Source organism: Manis pentadactyla, chromosome 16, assembly GCF_030020395.1.
Source record: "Manis pentadactyla isolate mManPen7 chromosome 16, mManPen7.hap1, whole genome shotgun sequence".
NCBI lineage: Eukaryota > Metazoa > Chordata > Mammalia > Pholidota > Manidae > Manis > Manis pentadactyla.
Window position 1 is genome coordinate 54,244,129 of NC_080034.1, and position 17,652 is coordinate 54,261,780.

Here is a 17,652-nt window from a genome sequence, read left to right on the forward strand (position 1 = left end):
AGGACAGAGACAAACTACAAGTCAAAGGGGTGGGGAAAGGTACCCTACACAAGTGAAATTGAAGGAAAAAAAAGATGGACTGATGGGATTAAAGACAGCGGCATGAGAGGGAGGCAGAAACCTCCTCCCAGAACCACATACATACGTACAATATGGAAATAGAACAACTACCCCAAATCCTGGAAGAGCAGCAGGGAAGAAGGCTGCTGCAGCAGGCTTGTCACCTCAAGGAGAAGGTTGACGTACAAAGCCGTGATCCAGACGGACCCCAAAGCCCTTCCCACACCTGAGCTCACAGGAGGGAGGAAGAGAAACGGAACCGGGGAGGTGGGTGGAGGCCTAGGACTGCTGAACACCCAGCCCTGGAGATGTGCTCTGGGAGCACAAACCTACCATACATGGTGCGCTCTGGAGGATCGGTGGGGTTGGAAAGCCAAGACAGGCAGAATACTTCCAGAGACTTGAGATTCCAGCCACTTGTGGGACAACACAGGGATCCACATCCGGCCGCTGTGGGACAAAAGAAAGGCGGGCAGTCTGAGAGACTTCCTAACAGCGAGACAGCTGCTAAAGGGACAAGGCTTCCAGAGCTTGCCACTAAGGAGAAAGGACAGGTGCACCAAACTGCCCAGATGCACTCTGCCCAGCAGGCGGGAGAACTTTTAGGAGCTCCAGTCGCTCCATCCCCCTGGCTGGCCTCGCAGCTCCGAGGCCCCGTACCGTGCTGTGACTGATACACGGCCTGCCTCCCCACCAGCACTGGCTTGCTAACTGGCAGCCCCCACCATTGCACCAGGCCAGCGAGAGGACGGCCCCACCTACAGCAGCTTCTCCCTGCGTGCTCCACAAACTGGCCCTGGCAGTGGAGACACGTGACCGGGAAGCAGGAGAGACCTCTTTCCTCCCGGCAGGGGAGGGCACCAGCGCCGCTCCCATGACCCCTGCCATCCCCCCAAAGGGCTGAGCAGCTCCAGACAGTAAATCTGGGAGCTAGAGGGCACCACCTACAAATATGAACCGTCAAAGGAACCTGGTAACAGGACTCAAATCAATCTTCCTGAAACAGATCTCAAAATAAACATCAGGAACATGCTCATGGAGCTACAGAAAAAAACTGCCCATCTCTTGAGCGTAATTCTGTCTCTCTCTCTCTCTCTACCAGGAGCACTGCTGAGGCCTTGTTCTGAGAGGGATGATGGAACAGCCCAGGAGGAATGGCAGAGTTCTCAGGTCCACCCCCACCGGTGCCAGGACAGTACCACACAGGGTCTGACAGAACTGCAAATGGGGGATGCCGCACGTCTAACTCTGCAGGAAAGATAACAGTGCCACATGCTAGCGTTCCCATTAATGGCTAGTGACTAGGTGGCTCCACTGATACCAGGTGATGTCAACACCCCGGGCTTTATCTCCTTAGCAACCTTTTTTTGCTATGACCCTTGAAAGCAGCACATGGAAAGATACTACCTACCAGTCTCCACACCATCTCACTTCTCAGCTTAGGCTCGATGTTCCTGTATCACATCTTCTCCTCTTCCTAACAGTTTTCTCGGTCAGTTGGTGTTCTGGAAAAAAAAAAATTAGAATTGGAATGAAATGGCAGGGGGTATAAGATTCTGTTTGGAACACCATCAGTAGAACAAAAAGACATCCTACAGTATGAGAGAACATATTCATAGGTAACATATCCGATAAGGGGTTGCCATCCAACATATGTATTAAGAGCTCACGCACCTCAACACACAAAAAGCAAATAATCCAATTACAAAATGGGCAGAGCGTCTGAACAGACACTTCTCCAAAGAAGCAATTTCAGGTGGCAGACAGGTACATGAAAAGATGCTCCACATCGCTGATCAGAGAACTGCACATTAAAACCACAATGGGGTATCACCTCACACCAGTAAGGATGGCCACCATCCAAAAGATAGACAACAACAGATGTTGGTGAAGATGTGGAGAAAAGGGAACCCTCCTATACTGCTGGTGGGAATGTCAGTCAGTTCAACCATTGTGGAAAGCAGTATGGAGGTTCCCCAAAAAACCAAAAAACAGATACACCATTTGACCCAGGAATTCCTCTCCTAGGAATTTACCCTAAGAATGCAGGAGCCCAGTTTGAAAAAGTCAGATGCACCCCTATGTTTATCACAGCACTATTCACAACAGCCAAGAAATGGAAGCAACCTAAGTATCCATCAGTAGATGAATGGATAAAGATGTGGTACATATACACAATGGAATATTATTCAGCCATAAGAAGAAAACAAATCCTACCATTTGCAACAACATGGATGGAGCTAGAGGGTATTATGCTCAGTGAAATAAGCCAGGTGGAGAAAGAAGTACCAAATGACTTCACTCATATGTGGAATATAAGAACAAAGAAAAACTGAAGGAACAAAACAGCAGCAAAATCACAGAACCCAAGAATGGACTCACAGTTACCAAAGGGAAAGGAACTGGGGAGGATGGGTGGGGAGGGAGGGATAAGGGCAGGGGGAAAAAGAAAGGGGGACTTACGATTAGCATGTATAATGTGGGGGGGGATGGGGAGGGCTGTGCAACCCAGAGAAGACAAAGTAGTGATTCGACAGCATCTTACTATGCTGATGGACAGTGACTAATGGGGCATATGGGGGGGACTTGGTGAAGGGGGGAGCCTAGTAAACATAATGTTCTTCATGTAATTATAGATTAATGATAACAAAATGAAAAATAAAAAATTAATTAATTAATTACTTCTGGCAAGTAAATTGTAAAGACAAAGCAAGATTTGAAAATAAACTAAGAACAACTGTTCAAAACCTCCTAAATATAAAAAAAAGCCTCTAAATTTCAACTGCTTGATGAAAGTAGAAGTTGTAATCAGAGAGACCAAAAATAAAGCATAATAAGCCTATTTTTTTTATTAAGAGAAGTTCCTGAAAAATAAGATACTTTGATTTTATGTGGGAATCTTTAAGGAAAAAAATCTCAATTACACAAATCAAAAAGTCACACACCTAGAAGCTATTGTTGGCATCATTTTAAATTCATACTTCAGAAAAACAAAACTTAAAATATTTACCTGTGAGCATTAAAAAATCAAATACTTAATCAGGTTTACATTTACTGTTTGCAAAATAAAATTCTAATGTACTGATACAGAAAACAAAAATGACAATAAAATCAGTAACAACAAAAATAACACCCAAGTAGATATGACTGCAGCAGGAGTACAGAATCTCAGAGCAGGTTTCATTACAAACACTTAACTGTGTGTCATTTGAAAAGAGTATTCAGTCTTGAATAACTTTGATGCAAGTTGCTAATCACCACCTTTACTATGATGATACATTAATAACAAATTTTCAGAAAACTATGACTAAGTAGTTAAGAGTTCCAGCTGAACAAATCAAATTAAATACTTCAAACATCCTATTGCTACCTGGAATGCAAACACAACCTTTATTTCCTTTATAGAAAATTTGATATAATTCTTACTAAATAGGTAGCTTTGATTATGTAATGCATGTAACAAAACAAAATTTTAAATTAGAAAATTATTATTTCAACTATTTCAAAGATCATGACTATCTTAGTTCAACACAATGAGTCAAATTTAGAGGGTAATGGAATAGAAATAAACGGGTGAAGAAAATTAATTTGAACTTTTGCTTCATTCAAGGTAACTTTTATCATTAGTCATCAAATTTTAGTATTAGTTTATAACTCAATCAAAAGGGCAGGGACAAAAACCAAATAATATCACCCTGTGAGTTAGAAAAAGACCCTTTCTGAGCCAACAAATGAGAATAAATCACCTTTTCCTTCTCTAGGATGTATTTTAGCCCTACTTGTTCTCTCAGTCAGGCACTTTCGTGTAGGGCACACTTAGCCTAACAAACTATACCTGGTAACTCGGTACAAGCAAAAAGCTTCAGAAAGGAGTTCACTGCCTCCTTGCAAGTCTGAGAAAGTACAGAAGAGTTCAGTCCTCCATGACTTAAGAAATTCGTGCAAGATGAAGGAGGGAGGATGCCGGGAAGGGAACACAAGGAAGAAGAAAGGCTCCTCCTCTTATTTGCTCGCCTTCTCCTTGAAATAAATAAGCTTCACATAGTTATTTATATCCCATGTTACTCCAAAATTATTTAGTGTAACTTACAGAAATATTAGTAGTAGAATAGAATGCTTTTGAAATACAAATTAGTATGAATAAAGGGAAAATAAGAGGATGCAAGAAAGATGAAACACAAGGTAAAGTTGGACCACAGAAACACCCAAGGCCTTGCACAACTCTAAAATGTGGGTGGTTCAGCTCTTAGCTTCTCAGCAACCCATCAAGTGGGAAACAAGATCTAATTACAAAATTTTCATTCCATATACGAAGTAATTTACAAATAAGCACCAGAACTTTTCCTAGTGCTCAGAAGTAAGAGAAATTTCTTCTATAGTTTTCAGTAACAGGACACTGGACAGTACTGTAATTTTCTAAACAGCATCTTTATATAAATTAAGTAATAGATTTCCTATGAAAGTTTCTTTTAACATTTCCTCAACACAGCTAGGGTCATAACATAAGGAAAGTTATCCAGAAAATGAACCATCTTGCTGCTAAAACCTTTTACAATTTAATCTGGGGTTATATGTATTCATTTATCAGCTTTGAAACATTTTTTATAGTGTGTTGCTTTTAGTAAATAGTTACACGAGAAAGTATTCATCTGGGACTTTAAACAAATACTAACAATCCTCAGGATATTTGTTACATAGTCCATTTTCATATTCCAAAGTCCTATTTCATTTTCTACATTCAGGTTCTTCTGATGGATGAGTAAGTAAAATGGTCATGCAAGCGACAACTGTGGCTCCAGGTCAGATGAAGATGACACTAATACATAGGTCCAAACACTACAAGGAGACCTCTTTTTAAAACTTAAAACAGTCCCTGTCTTACTTTCCCAGGGGGCCTTCTATCATCCTGCTTAATTCAGCAAGTGGGAGCCCAATCTGTGATGATTTTTATTCCTCAATTTGGTATTTCTAACCAAGAAATGGTAAAGTTTCTAGATTGATATCTTCCCATTCAGTCTACAGCAATTTAGGTTCATTTTAGAGTAAGAATCTTTACACACTTTGTGGCAGGTTTTATTTTTACGTTACTGGTGGGGGAGAAAAGACAGTAAAATTAGTATCAAAAGAATTTCCTATCTCCCATTTTGTCATACAAGAAAAAATAAGGTCCACAATGGCAGCATCTCAATATACCATATGTCTGGACTTAATACTACTAAAATTTAGCAAAGCTACAATCTGATATTTAATAAATAGGCAGTAGTAAATTGTATCTTCCATTACAGTTGGGTTTCCTCTTCTCTGTCTCCAGAGATGCCAAGTTTATATTCTCCTACCGCCTACTTTATGGTCATGTTATACCCCGTTGCTTTCCTACCTCATTATCAGTTTGAATCTCATCACTTTCAGGATGCTCCTCTCTCATAAGCCTGGCTATTTGGGCCCACATAACCTTCTCATCCTACTTGATTTAGCCCTATATTACTCTCTAATTATTTTAGTATTTCCCTTACTAGATACTGGAATTCCTAGTTTTTACGTTACCCACTATGAATAATGAAATGCAAATGCTCTAAGTACAAATTAACTTAATATGATGCATTAATCAACTACATACTTATAACAGTTTATAACAAATTAACTTAATATGATGCATTAATCAACTACATACTTATAACAGTTTATGGTTGTTCAACATAACTAAGATATTTATTAGGCTTTCATCAAGTAAGCCAGAGGCCAATTTTTTACCACAAAGGTAATTTCCAAATGGCATACAATCAACCCATATTACATCAAACCTTAGGCTTTTCTACTTTCAAGATTGTCAGAAGAATTTTAGTTGTGAGGACAACTTTTGAGAACACTACCAAAAACCAAATAGATTTTGTGAATTACTGTCAGACCTCAAAATGACTAGATTAAATGACAGTGGTATCCAATACATTTTGATCCATATTTGAACTCATATACATAACCCAGAGTCAGGCAACCTCTTCTACTATTAAATGAACTCTTCCAGTGTGTAGCCACTGAAATTTGTTATTTCTGAATTTCCTATTTTATGAAAATTCAAACCTTAGTGATCTCAACATACAATTTTTAGTACTGCAAAAGGTAGCGGCATTTACATTTGGCATAATACGTACACTTGCTTAACATTTTTCTTGCAATTAAAAAAATACTCCTACATTTAAAAATATATTGGAAAGCATAAGCTTAAGAAGCTCAGTATTAATTATAAGCTTAAATCAATCAGTATTATATTCGATTAATTTAGAAAGTTATAGGATAATTAGAATTTTATATTAACCACATAAAATTGTTTACTTCAGAGAAAGTAGGAAACATCTATAATATAAATTGAAAAGCTTTTACCAATTTAACGAGAAAGAATGTAATTCAATTTTTCTTTTTCTTAAAAGACAAACTGTAAAGAATAAACCAAAGAAAGCTACAAATATGTATGTATTCATTTAATGCAACATTAAATAGATACACAGAGCCTGTGAGAATACAATATTTATTTTGCTGCAGAAGAACAGACATTGCACAACAATGAGATTTGCTAATGAAATCAACCATCAACCTGGATGGAATACATATGTATTAAACCAAGAGCTCAGTGTCATTTTCTTTTTCTTTCATTTTTTTCTTGACCTTGTCAGCATTTCTGTCCTTTAGATTTTGGAACTTTGGTAAAGAAAAATCAAGGCTATAATGCAGTGTAGTGCTTTTTATTCATCACATTTATTTTTAAAGTAAATTCTAACTGTTCTGCTTCTATCAGCACTATTAAAGTATCTTTGAGAAAAAAAAAATCAATGGATGCTACCAGAACAAAGGAAGTTTATTCCTATTCAGAATTGCAACATCTGACATAAATTCCACACGAAAACTTTTATAGCAATGTTAGTACCTACTTGACAAGGAATATGAATATTTTTAAGTCACTTTTGTAATAATGCAATTCCTCCAGCAATTTCTACTACTGACAATTATTAAGTGAAATACTGTAGGGCTGACATAATAACTATCAGTATGAAAATTATTCTAATGTGTTTAGATAAAAATTCTGATTTTCCCCCCAAAACTGCTCTGCGGTCCTGATCTACAAAGTTAATTACTAATTTCCATTTATCAAAAGTAAATAATTCTGAGAGTTTTCTTTAAAAACTATTATTTAAATCTATGATTTAGTTATAATTTTCTATAAAAGCCCAAAAGACTATGAAAATGGTTGATATTACATATTTTAAATAAAATAATTAATGACCCTCAAAACTGATTTCTTTTTGAGTATAAGCTATTTAGCTAAATAACTGTCTCATTGGTTGTTTACACAAATTAGGTTTTCAATTCACATGTGCTACAGATAAAATTAACAGCTTAACTTGCTGTGGCATATAATTGCTGTTAATTCATGATAATAACAATTGCTTAAAAAAAAAAGCAGTACTTATACCAATACCAACTAAAACAGCCTCAGCCAAACAAAATAAAGCGCATGTGTGCAGTGGCCAAGAGGACACCTGAAGCTGTGAGCAGTAACAATGATTTCTCCCAACCTGCCCTTTCCCTTGACTTACTTTGGTTTCACTGGAATTAGTTTCTGGAGGGGAGCCCCCCACCCCTTACTCCTGGAGCTACAGCCAAAAATTTCTATCAAAATGGCAAAATATAAATCAGACTGTAGAGAAACAGGCAGTTTAAGCAAATGTCTACTGTAATAATGAAACCCTGCTATCTAGTGCCAAGACTGCAGTCCTAAAATGTGGTGATAGGCTTTGGGAAGTCAGCTAGCTCCTTGCTACTCAAAATGTGGCCCACAATCCAGCAACGCTGAAACTTTTTTTTTTTTTTTTTTTTTAAGAAAATCAGAATTTCAAGCCCCAGCCTACATGTACTGAATCAGAATCTTACACACATTAAAATTTACAAGCCATGATATAGAAAATTCTTCAGCCTAGCTAACAATTTGTATACCAATTCCCGTAATTTCTGATATTCTAACAACTCAGAAATTCACATTCAGATACAGAATATTCAGAAAACAGACAGCTTACTTGCTATACCCAAAGCCCATTACATATCATTTGCTTAACTTTTTCAAGTCTCGTATTCACTATAAACTACTGATCTGCAGTTTGCGGTAATAAAGGAGTAAGAGGGAAGGTCTTTTTGTAAGATCTTGGAAAACCTTAAATATATGGATAAACTTGAAGTATTTACACTCAGCGATTATTTTAAACAATTTCATCAGAAGAGTCTTTCCTAAATAAAATCTTGTTTAGGAAGGAGCCCAGCATAGTAAAATATAAATAACGGGCTGTGCTTTGGGGCAAGGAAGGCATCCAGCAGTAGCCAAAGCATCTCAACAGAACCAAGTGATTGGATTCCTCAGAGTGCACTTTGGAAAACTCGGCCTTAAAGGAACTACTTAAAAGTCTAAAAAACAAACTGAATAACTGTTACACTAATCACAAGTAAACTTCATTATTGATCAAAGTGAGCCCTAAAGATTTCTTTATAGAAACCTACTATTCTATTCAGTTTAATTTATTCTATGGTGTTTTAAAGACCACTACGTGTAATTATATAATTAAGCATCTTTTCTAATTCAAATTGATCTCTTCCCAAAATACTCCAATTGCTGAGGTTGGTTTTAATCAATATATTATTTTCAATTAAATTATTTTAGTTAATAGTATGCCTACCATATATAACACATTATGTTAAGTTTTACAAAGACAATATAAACAAACGAATGGACAAAGTAGTCTACTTAACACCTTGGGAAGATAATACATTGAACATAGCAAGTGCCAAAAAATCTATAATATAAATATAGTACTATGGGAGCAAAATTAACTGCAGGTGTTAGAGCAATTTAATTACTTCTAGGCAAACAGTGAATCTGTGGCATCTTACTACACTGATGGACAGTGACTGCAGTGGGGTATGATGTGGGGGGGACTAGATAGTATGTGTGAATGTAGTAACCACACTTTTATGTGAAACCTTCATAGGAGTGTACATCAATAATACCTTAAAAAAAAAATCTTACCGGTTTAACATCCTGGGTGTTAAAGTGCAATCTTATCTTTTAGATGAGATGCTTCCTGCCTTTTATTACATTGTCTGTGGCTGGGCTTACTTGCCATATTAATTGCCCAGGTTATATGTCACTTGATTAAGGGCTGGAGGAGGAAAAGCAGCATCTGGGCAAAGTTAAAGATAAACTGGGCCTTTTAGTGGGCTAAAATAAATTTCACAACAGCCTCATTTAATCGACACAATGAAGTCACGGGCCACTTAACTTCCTGGATGTTAAAATGCAATCTTATCTCTACGACAGGATGCTTCCTGCCTTTTACTATGTTGTCTGTGGATGGGGTACTATACATTGCTTGATTAGGGGCTGGGGGAGGAAAAGCAGCATCTGGACAAAGTTAAAGATAAACTAGGCCTTTTAGCAGACTGAAGTAAATTTTACAACAGCCTCATTTAATTGACACAATGAAGACGTGCGCTATGTGGCGGTATTTTCTTATCTGGGGGATGTTTAAACATACATTCCAGTCCGGGTTACTCCTGGCTTTTTAGTTTTAACTAATCTTCACTGAAAAATGCTTATACTCCCCCTAATTTGGTATTTTACGTTAGAGAATTAATGTGAATCTGACTTTGCTGAATTGTTTATTATTTGCTAGTTTTGGTAGGGGTCTTTTTCCAGAGGCCCTCACGCTACTCTGACTACACCCACGGTCCCTGTCTCAATTTTTGTGGCTAGTTATAAATTACTCGGCTGCAGATTACAAACAGAAAAGACAGAAAGATATTAATTTCTAAATACAAGAAAATGCACTGACAGTTCCAAAGTAAAGAACCTTCATTCAAAAAAAACACACGGGAGGTGCCTCGTGAAAAATTTTAATTCTAACGGCGCTGCGTATGGGCGGCCTCTCATCCGCCGCGGGTCACACTTGAACCTCAGCCCGTCCGGCCCGCGCCGTCGAGGACCCTGCCGAGAAAATCCACACACGGCAAAACGCTCACCGGCCTCCCCGTCTGCGCGGCGCGGCCCGTCCAGTCCCCTCCGCCTGCGGCCCCGTCCCGGACGGACGCGTGCCGCGGGGCAGAGAGCAGCCACCCTCACCACCCGGGCCCAGAAGGAGCAGCGGCTCCGGCGGACCCCCTCTCCCCCCGCCCCGGCGAACTTCGCCGGCCGCTCGGATGTCTGCCGCGAGCCCACCTGCTCCGCTCCCTCCCTTCCTGGGAGGCCCCTCCAGCGGAACACGCGAACTCTAGGCCCCCGGCCGGGCCCCGCGAACCTACCACGCGCGTTAGCCGCTTCCCATACCAGCGGGCCACGAGCTGCCCACCGAGCAACGTGCACGGTCGACCCCATGTCCGGCCCCCGACACCTTCACGCGGAGGCAGTGGTTCCCGCGCCCCGTCGGGTTCCCGCTGTGCCCCGTGGCCACGTAAGTTCCAACCCGCAGAGGTGTCGCTGTCGCCTTCACTCCTTAGTAGGGCACGATCTGGACCCTCCAACGAAGATGCGCGGCAGTGGGAGCCGTTTCTCCGCCGAGCTCTCTGAAGTCCGGACAGGGCAGCGGCTCCAAGTCCGGGCTGATCTCCACCACGCGCGGGGCGGCGCCCAGGCTGACAGCCGCCCTCCGCCCGCCGCGGGAGAGCCAAGAACGGGCGACTGCAGGCAGCGCTGATGATACCAGCGGGCGCGAGGCGGAGATACGACGCTGGGAGAGAGGTCGGTGCCGCCCCCGCATGCGCGCCGAGAGGATGGCGCCGCCGAGCACGCGACACATCTGGTCTCCGCGGACCCACTGCGCGGAAGGGACGGCGCGGGCCGCTCCTGCCCGGGCCGGCCAAACGAAGCACGGAGGAGCTGCCAGGAGCTGCTTCTCTCAGCGGCGCCCGGGACACTACTGATGAATACAGCGGCGGCGGCGCCTGCAGCTACTGCGCAGCCGCCGGACTTACGCTTTATGCGCCCAATGGCTGCCCGTCCCCGACAGACGGCCCTCACGGCCAATGAGCGCGAGGCGCCACGGCGCAGGCCCGCCCCCGACCAACGGCAAAGTTAGAAGATACAAAGAAGGAAAAAAATTAAATCACAGTGCAAGTAAATGAAATAAACACTTAAAAAAATGTAAAAGAACAATGAAACTAAGAACTGATTCTTTGAAGGCAAACAAAATGGGTAAACACTTATCTAGACTTATCAAGAAATAAAAAGGACAGGACTCAAAATCAGAAATAGAAATTTAAAGAGAAGTTACAAGTGACACCACTGAAATACAAAGGATTGAAGAGATAAGTATGAAAAATTATATGGCAATATATTTGGCACCCTAGAAGAAATGGATAAGTTCCTAGACTCATGTGATGTTAAAACCTGTTCTGGAGAAAATAGAAATCTGAACAGACTAACAACTAGTAACCAAAAACTCCACACAATCAAAAGTCCAAGATGTTTTCATAGAATTCCACTCAAACATTGAAATAAGAGTTAATACCTATCCTTCTCAAACTATTCCCAAAAATTGAAGAGGAAGGAAAGCTTACAAATTCATTTCTATGAGGCCAAAATCACACTGTTACCAAAACAAGATTAGGACACTACCAAAAAAAAAAAAGACAAGAGAGGAGCTGAAGAGACAGTTCTCCAAAGAAGAACTTCAGATGGCCAATAGACACATCGAAAGATGCTCCACATCGCTTGCCATCAGAGAAATGCAAATTAAAACCACAATGAGATATCACCTCACACCAGTAAGGATCACTACCACCCAAAAGACAAACGACGACAAATGTTGGCAAGGTTGTGGAGAAAGGGGAACCCTCCTACACTGCTGGTGGGAATGTAAATTAGTTAAACTATTGTGGAAAGCAGGATGGAGGTTCCTCAAAAAGCACAAAATAGAAATACCATTTGACCCAGGAATTCCACTTCTAGGAATTTACCCTAAGAATGCAGCAGCCCAATTTGAAAATACAGATGCACCCCTATGTTTACCGCAGCACTATTTACAATAGCCAAGACATGGAAGCAACCTGTGTCCATCAGTAGATGAATGGATAAAGAAGAGGTGGTACATATACACAATGTAATATTATTCAGTCATAAATGAAAACAAATCCTACCATTTGCAACAACATGGATGGAGCTAGAGGGTTTTATGCTCAGTGAAATAAGCCAGGCAGAGAAAGACAACTACCAAATGATTTCACTCATACGTGGAATATAAGAACAAAGGAAAAACTGAAGGACAAGAGAGCAGCAGAATCACAGAACCCAAGAAAGGACTAACAGTTACCAAAGGGAAAGGGACTGGGGAGGATGGGTGGGAAGGGAGGGAGAACGGGGGTGGAGAAGAAAGGGGCCTTACAATTAGCATGTATAATATGGGGGGGGCCACAGGGAGGGCTTTGCAACACAGAGAAGACAAGTAGTGATTTTAAAGCATCTTACTACACTGACAGACAGTGACTAATGGGGTATGTGGGGGGGACTTGGTGAAGGGGGGAGTATGGTAAACATAATGTTCCTCTCATGTAATTTTAGATTAATGATACCAAAATAAATAAAACAAAATAAAAGATTCTTACTTCTTGGCAAATAGTGAATCTGTGGCATCTTACTACACTGATGGACAGTGACTGCAATGGGATATGAGGGGCCTGGACTAGATAATATGGGTGAATGTATTAACCACATTGTTTTTTCATGTGAAACCTTCAGAGGAATGTGTATCAGTAATACTTAGTTTTAAAAAAAAGTATCTTGTTAACTTCCTGGCTGTTGAAATGCAATCTTATCTTTAAGATGGGATGCTTCCTGTCTTTAACTTTGTTGTTGGTGACTGGGCTTATTGCCATATTAGTTGCCCAGGTTATAAAGTACTTGATTTGGGGCTGGAGGAGGAATCTGGGCAAAATTAAAGATAAACTGGGCCTTTTAGCAGGCTAAAGTGAATTTTACAATAGCCTCATTTAAGGGACACAATGAAGACATGGGCTATGCTGAGGTACTTTCTTATCTGGGGGATGTTCAAACATTCCAGGCCGGGTTACTCCTGGCTTTTTAGTTTTAACTAATCTTCACTTAAGAATGCTTATACTCCTAGTTTGATATTTTACTTTAGAGAATTAATGTGACTCTGACTTTGCTGAATTGTTTAATACGGAGTTTTGGTAGGGGTCTTTTTCCAGAGGCCCTCACGCTACTCTGACTACACCCATGGTCCCTGTCCCAGAATCTCTGTGGTTAGTTATAAATTACTCAGCTGCGGATTACAAACCGAAATGACAGAAAAATACGAATTTCAAAATACAACAAAATGCCCTGTCAGTTCCCAGATCAAAGTAAAGAAACTTCATTCCCAAATAAAAAAGACGAGAGGTACCTCAAGAAAAAATGTTTTATTTTAAAGGCGCTGCCTCCAGGCGGCCTCTCCCCCGCCGCCCCGCCGCCTGTCACTCCTGAACTTCAGCCGCCCGGCCCTCGCCCTCGAGGCCCCCGCCGAGAAAATCCAAACACGACAAAACGCCCACCGGGGCCACCCCATCTGCGCGGCCACGTTTCGGGCGGCGGGGGCAGGTCGGCGGCGCGGCCCCGGGCCGGGCGGACGCGCGCCGCGGGGCGGGGACCTGCCGCCCTCACCACAAGGGCCGGGACCGAGGAGCAGCGGCTCCGGCGAGCTCCTCCCGCCCTTCCCCGGCGAACTTCGCCGGCCGCTCGGACTTCCGCCCCGGGCGCACCTGCTCCGCTCCTTCCCTTCCCGGGCGGCCCCTCCGGCGGAGCGCGCCTACTCCAGGCCCCCGGCCGGGCCCCGCGAGCCCACCACCCGCGTCGGCCGCTTCCCGGCCCCACGGGCCACGCGCTGCCCGCCGAGCAACTCGCACGGCCGCCCCCTTGCCCGGTTTCCCCGTGCCCTCAGGCGGAGGCATTGGTCCCTCCGCGCCCCGCGGCCACGTACCTTCCAGCCCGCAGAGCCGTCGCTGTCGTCTTTTCCCCTGAAGCGGGACCCGCTCTGGACCCTCCACCGCAGATCCGCGGAAGAGGGAGCCGCTTCTCAGCCGAGGTCTCTGAAGTCTGGCCGGGCCAGCGGCTCCAAGTGAGGGCCGATCGCCGCCCTCCGCCCATCGCGGGAGAGCCGAGAAGGGGCGAGTGCGGCGCCGGGAGCCCAACGGGTGCGAGGCGGCGATCCGACGCTGGGGGCCGAGATCGGGAGGAAGGCGCAGCCAAGCACAGAGCGGGCCCAGAACTTCGCGGGCCCATCATCTGGTCTCCGTCGGGCCGCCACGCAGACGGTACGGCGGCTCGAAGCACGGAGAGCGCAGCAGCCGCTGGTGTCCCTGCAGCGCTCAAGATGCTACTGACGGTTGAATAAAGGCGGAGGCGGTGCCTGCAGCTACAACTCCGCCCCAGGCTTACGCGTCTGCGCCCATTGGCTGCCCGTTTCCGACTGACGGCCCTCAAGATCATGTTCGGCTTGCCTGCCAAATTAAGTTCTGATTTTATTCTTTCAGAGATTGAAGGGTTTTAGATCAGGGGAAAGGATTCCATTTTTAAATGATCACTCTGGCCTCTCTTTGGAGACTGGATTCTTGGGGGCAAAGTGATAGCAGAAGGACTACTCAGAGGATGCTACAGGCATTCACAAAAGATTTGATGGGGTGATGTACAAGGGCGGTTGAATGGGTATACAGAGCTTAGACTGCAGAGATGTTTAGGAAGTAGGGTGGGTAGGACTTGGTGACTGGTGGGAGGGAGAAGGCACTCCTGCTCTAACAGGAGTCCACAGACTAGGTGGCTTAGTCAACAGAAACTAATTTTCATGGCGTTCTGGAGCTTAAGGACCAAGATCCACAGGCTGGCTGGGTTGGTCTGGCCCAAGGCCTCTCTCCTTGGCTTACAGACGGCTGCCTCCTTGCTGCACCTTCACATGGTCTTCGTGTCTGCCATGCATATACCTGGTGTTTCTCCATAGGCCCCAACTTCTCATAAGGACATATGTTGGAGTGGAGTAAAGCTCCACCCGAATAGCCTCATTTTTTTTTGGTATTATTAATGTACAATTACATGAGCAACATTATGGTTTCTACACTCCCCCTATTATCTAGTCGCCACCACATACTCCATTACAGTCACTGTCCATCAGCGCAGTAAGATGCTATAGAATCACTACTTCTCTTATGTGTTATAGTGCCTTCCCCGTGCCCCCGAGCCCCCAAATTATGTGTGTGAATCGTAATGCCCCTTTTCCCCCCTTACCCCATCCTCCCAGGTCCCTTTCCCTTTGGTAACTGTTAGTCCATTCTTGGGTTCTGTGAGTCTGCTGCTGTTTTGTTCCTTTAATTTTTACTTAGTTCTTATACTCCAAAGGTGACTAAAATCATTTGATACTTGTCTTCCCCACCTGGCTTATTTCACTGAGCATAATACCCTCTAGCTCCATCCATGTTGTTGCAAATGGTAGGATTTGTTCCTTCTTATGGCTGAATAATATTCCATTGTGTATATGTACCACATCTTCTTTATCCATTCATCTACTGATGGACACGTAGGTTACTTCCTTCTGGGCTATTGTAAATAATGCAGCGATAAACATAGGGGTGCATCTCTCTTTTTCAAACTGGAGTGCTGCATTCTTAGGGTAAATTCCTAGAAGTGGAATTCCTGGGTCATATGGTATTTCTATTTTGAGCATTCTGAGGAACCTCCATACTGCTTTCCACAATGGTTGAACTAATTTACATGCCCACCAGCAGTGTAGGAGAGTTCCCCTTTCTCCACAACCTCGCCAGCATTTGTGGTTGCTTGTCTTTTCGATGATGGCGATCCTTACTGGTATGAGGTTATATCTCATTGTGGTTTTAATTTGCATTTCTCTGATGGCAAGCGATGTGGAGCATTTTTTCATGTCTCTGTTGGCCATCTGAATTTCTTCTTTAGAGAACTGTCTATTATGCTCCTCTGCCCATTTTTTAATTGGATTATTTGCTTTTTGTTTGTTGAGGTGTGTGAGCTCTTTATATATTTTGGATGTCAATCCTCTTTCGGATCTGTCGTTTATGAATATGTTCTCCCATACTGTAGGATACCTTTTCTATTGGTGGTGTCCTTTGCTGTACAGAAGCTTTTTAGCTTGATATAGTCCCACTTGTTCATTTTTGCTTTTGTTTCCTTTTCCCGGGGAGATATGTTCATGAAGAAGTCACTCATGTTTATGTCCATGAGATTTTTGCCTATGTTTTTTTCTAAGAGTTTTATGGTTTCATGACTTACATTCAGGTCTTTGATCCATTTCAAATTTACTTTTGTGTATTTGGTTAGACAGTGATCCAGTTTCATTCTCTTTCATGTAGCTGTCCAGTTTTACCAGCACCATCTGTTGAAGAGACTGTCATTTCCCTATTGTATGTCCACGGTTCCTTTATCGTATATTAATTGGCCATATATGTTTGGGTTAATGTTTGGAGTCTCTATTCTGTTCCACTGGTCTGTTGCTCTGTTCTTGTGCCAGTACCAAATTGTCTTGATTACTGTGGCTTTGTAGTAGAGCTTGAAGTTGGGGAGCCAGATCCCGCCCACTTTATTCTTCCTTCTCAGAATTGCTTTGGCTATTCGGGGTTTTTGGTGGTTCCATATGAATTTTTGAACTATTTGTTACAGTTCATTGAAGAATGCTGTTGGTAATTTGGTAGGGATTACATCGAGTCTGTATATTGCTTTGGGCATGATGGCCATTTTGTTGATATTAAATCTTCCTAGCCAGGAGCATGGGATGAGTTTCCATTCCTTAGAGACCTCTTTCATTTCTCTTAAGAGGGTCTTATAGTTTTCAGGGTATAGGTCTTTCACTTTCTTGGTTAGGTTTATTCCTAGGTATTTTATTCCTTTTGATGCTATTGTGAATGGAATTGTTTTCCTGATTTCTCTTTCTGTTAGTTCATTGTTAGTGAATAGGAAAGCTACACATTTCTGTGTGTTAATTATGTATCCTGTAACTTTGCTGAATTCCGATATTATTTCTAGTAGTTTTGGAGTGGAGTCTTTAGGGTTTTTTATGTACAATGTCATGTCATCTGCAAATAGTGACAGTTTGACTTCTTCTTTACCAATCTGGATTCCTTGTATTTCTTTCTTTTGTCTAATTGCCGTGGCTAGGACCTCCAGTACTATGTGGAATGACAGTGGGGAGAGTGGGCATCCCTGTCTTGTTCCCGATCTCAGAGGAAAAGCGTTCAGCCTCTCGCTGTTCAGTATGATGTTAGCTGTGGGTTTATCATATATGGCCTTTATTATGTTGAGGTACTTGCCCTCTATGCCCATTTTGTTGAGAGTTTTCATCATGAATGGATGTTGAATTTTGTCGAATCTTTTTCAGCATCTATGGAGATGATCATGTGTTTTTTTTCCTTCTTTTTGTTGATGTGGTGGATGATGTTGATGGATTTTCGAATGTTGTACCATCGTTGCATCCCTGGGATGAATCCCACTTGGTCATGGTGTATGATCCTTTTGATGTATTTTTGAATTCGGTTTGCTAATATTTTGTT

At 42.5% G+C, this 17,652-nt stretch overlaps 2 protein-coding genes across 2 annotated transcripts in view; one reads left to right on the top strand and one right to left on the bottom strand.

The window, feature by feature from the left end:
- The window catches only part of LOC118930936 (bromodomain adjacent to zinc finger domain protein 2B-like), a 102,471-nt gene extending 88,369 nt beyond the window's left edge, over window positions 1–14,102 (bottom strand). Inside the window, exons 1-3 of the mRNA XM_057493935.1 lie at window positions 14,067–14,102; window positions 1,472–1,565; window positions 394–510 (exon numbers count right to left, since the gene is read on the bottom strand). The gene's annotated coding sequence lies outside the window, so the exon portion shown is untranslated. The remainder of the gene's footprint in view (window positions 1–393; window positions 511–1,471; window positions 1,566–14,066) is intronic.
- Window positions 11,119–14,480, top strand: LOC130681260 (basic proline-rich protein-like). The gene is made up of 2 exons (XM_057493894.1): window positions 11,119–11,166; window positions 13,521–14,480. The coding sequence occupies exons 1-2, from the start codon at window positions 11,119–11,121 to the stop codon at window positions 14,478–14,480; spliced, it is 1,008 nt and encodes a 335-aa protein (XP_057349877.1).
- The last annotated feature ends 3,172 nt before the right edge of the window (window positions 14,481–17,652 follow it).

Bases quoted from the DNA above. Each gene is read 5' to 3' on its own strand.
- LOC130681260 (XM_057493894.1), top strand. From the start codon at position 11,119: ATGAGCGCGAGGCGCCACGGCGCAGGCCCGCCCCCGACCAACGGCAAA. The intron at 11,167-13,520 runs GTTAGAAGATAC...TTTATTTTAAAG, and splicing joins CGCCCCCGACCAACGGCAAA to GCGCTGCCTCCAGGCGGCCT.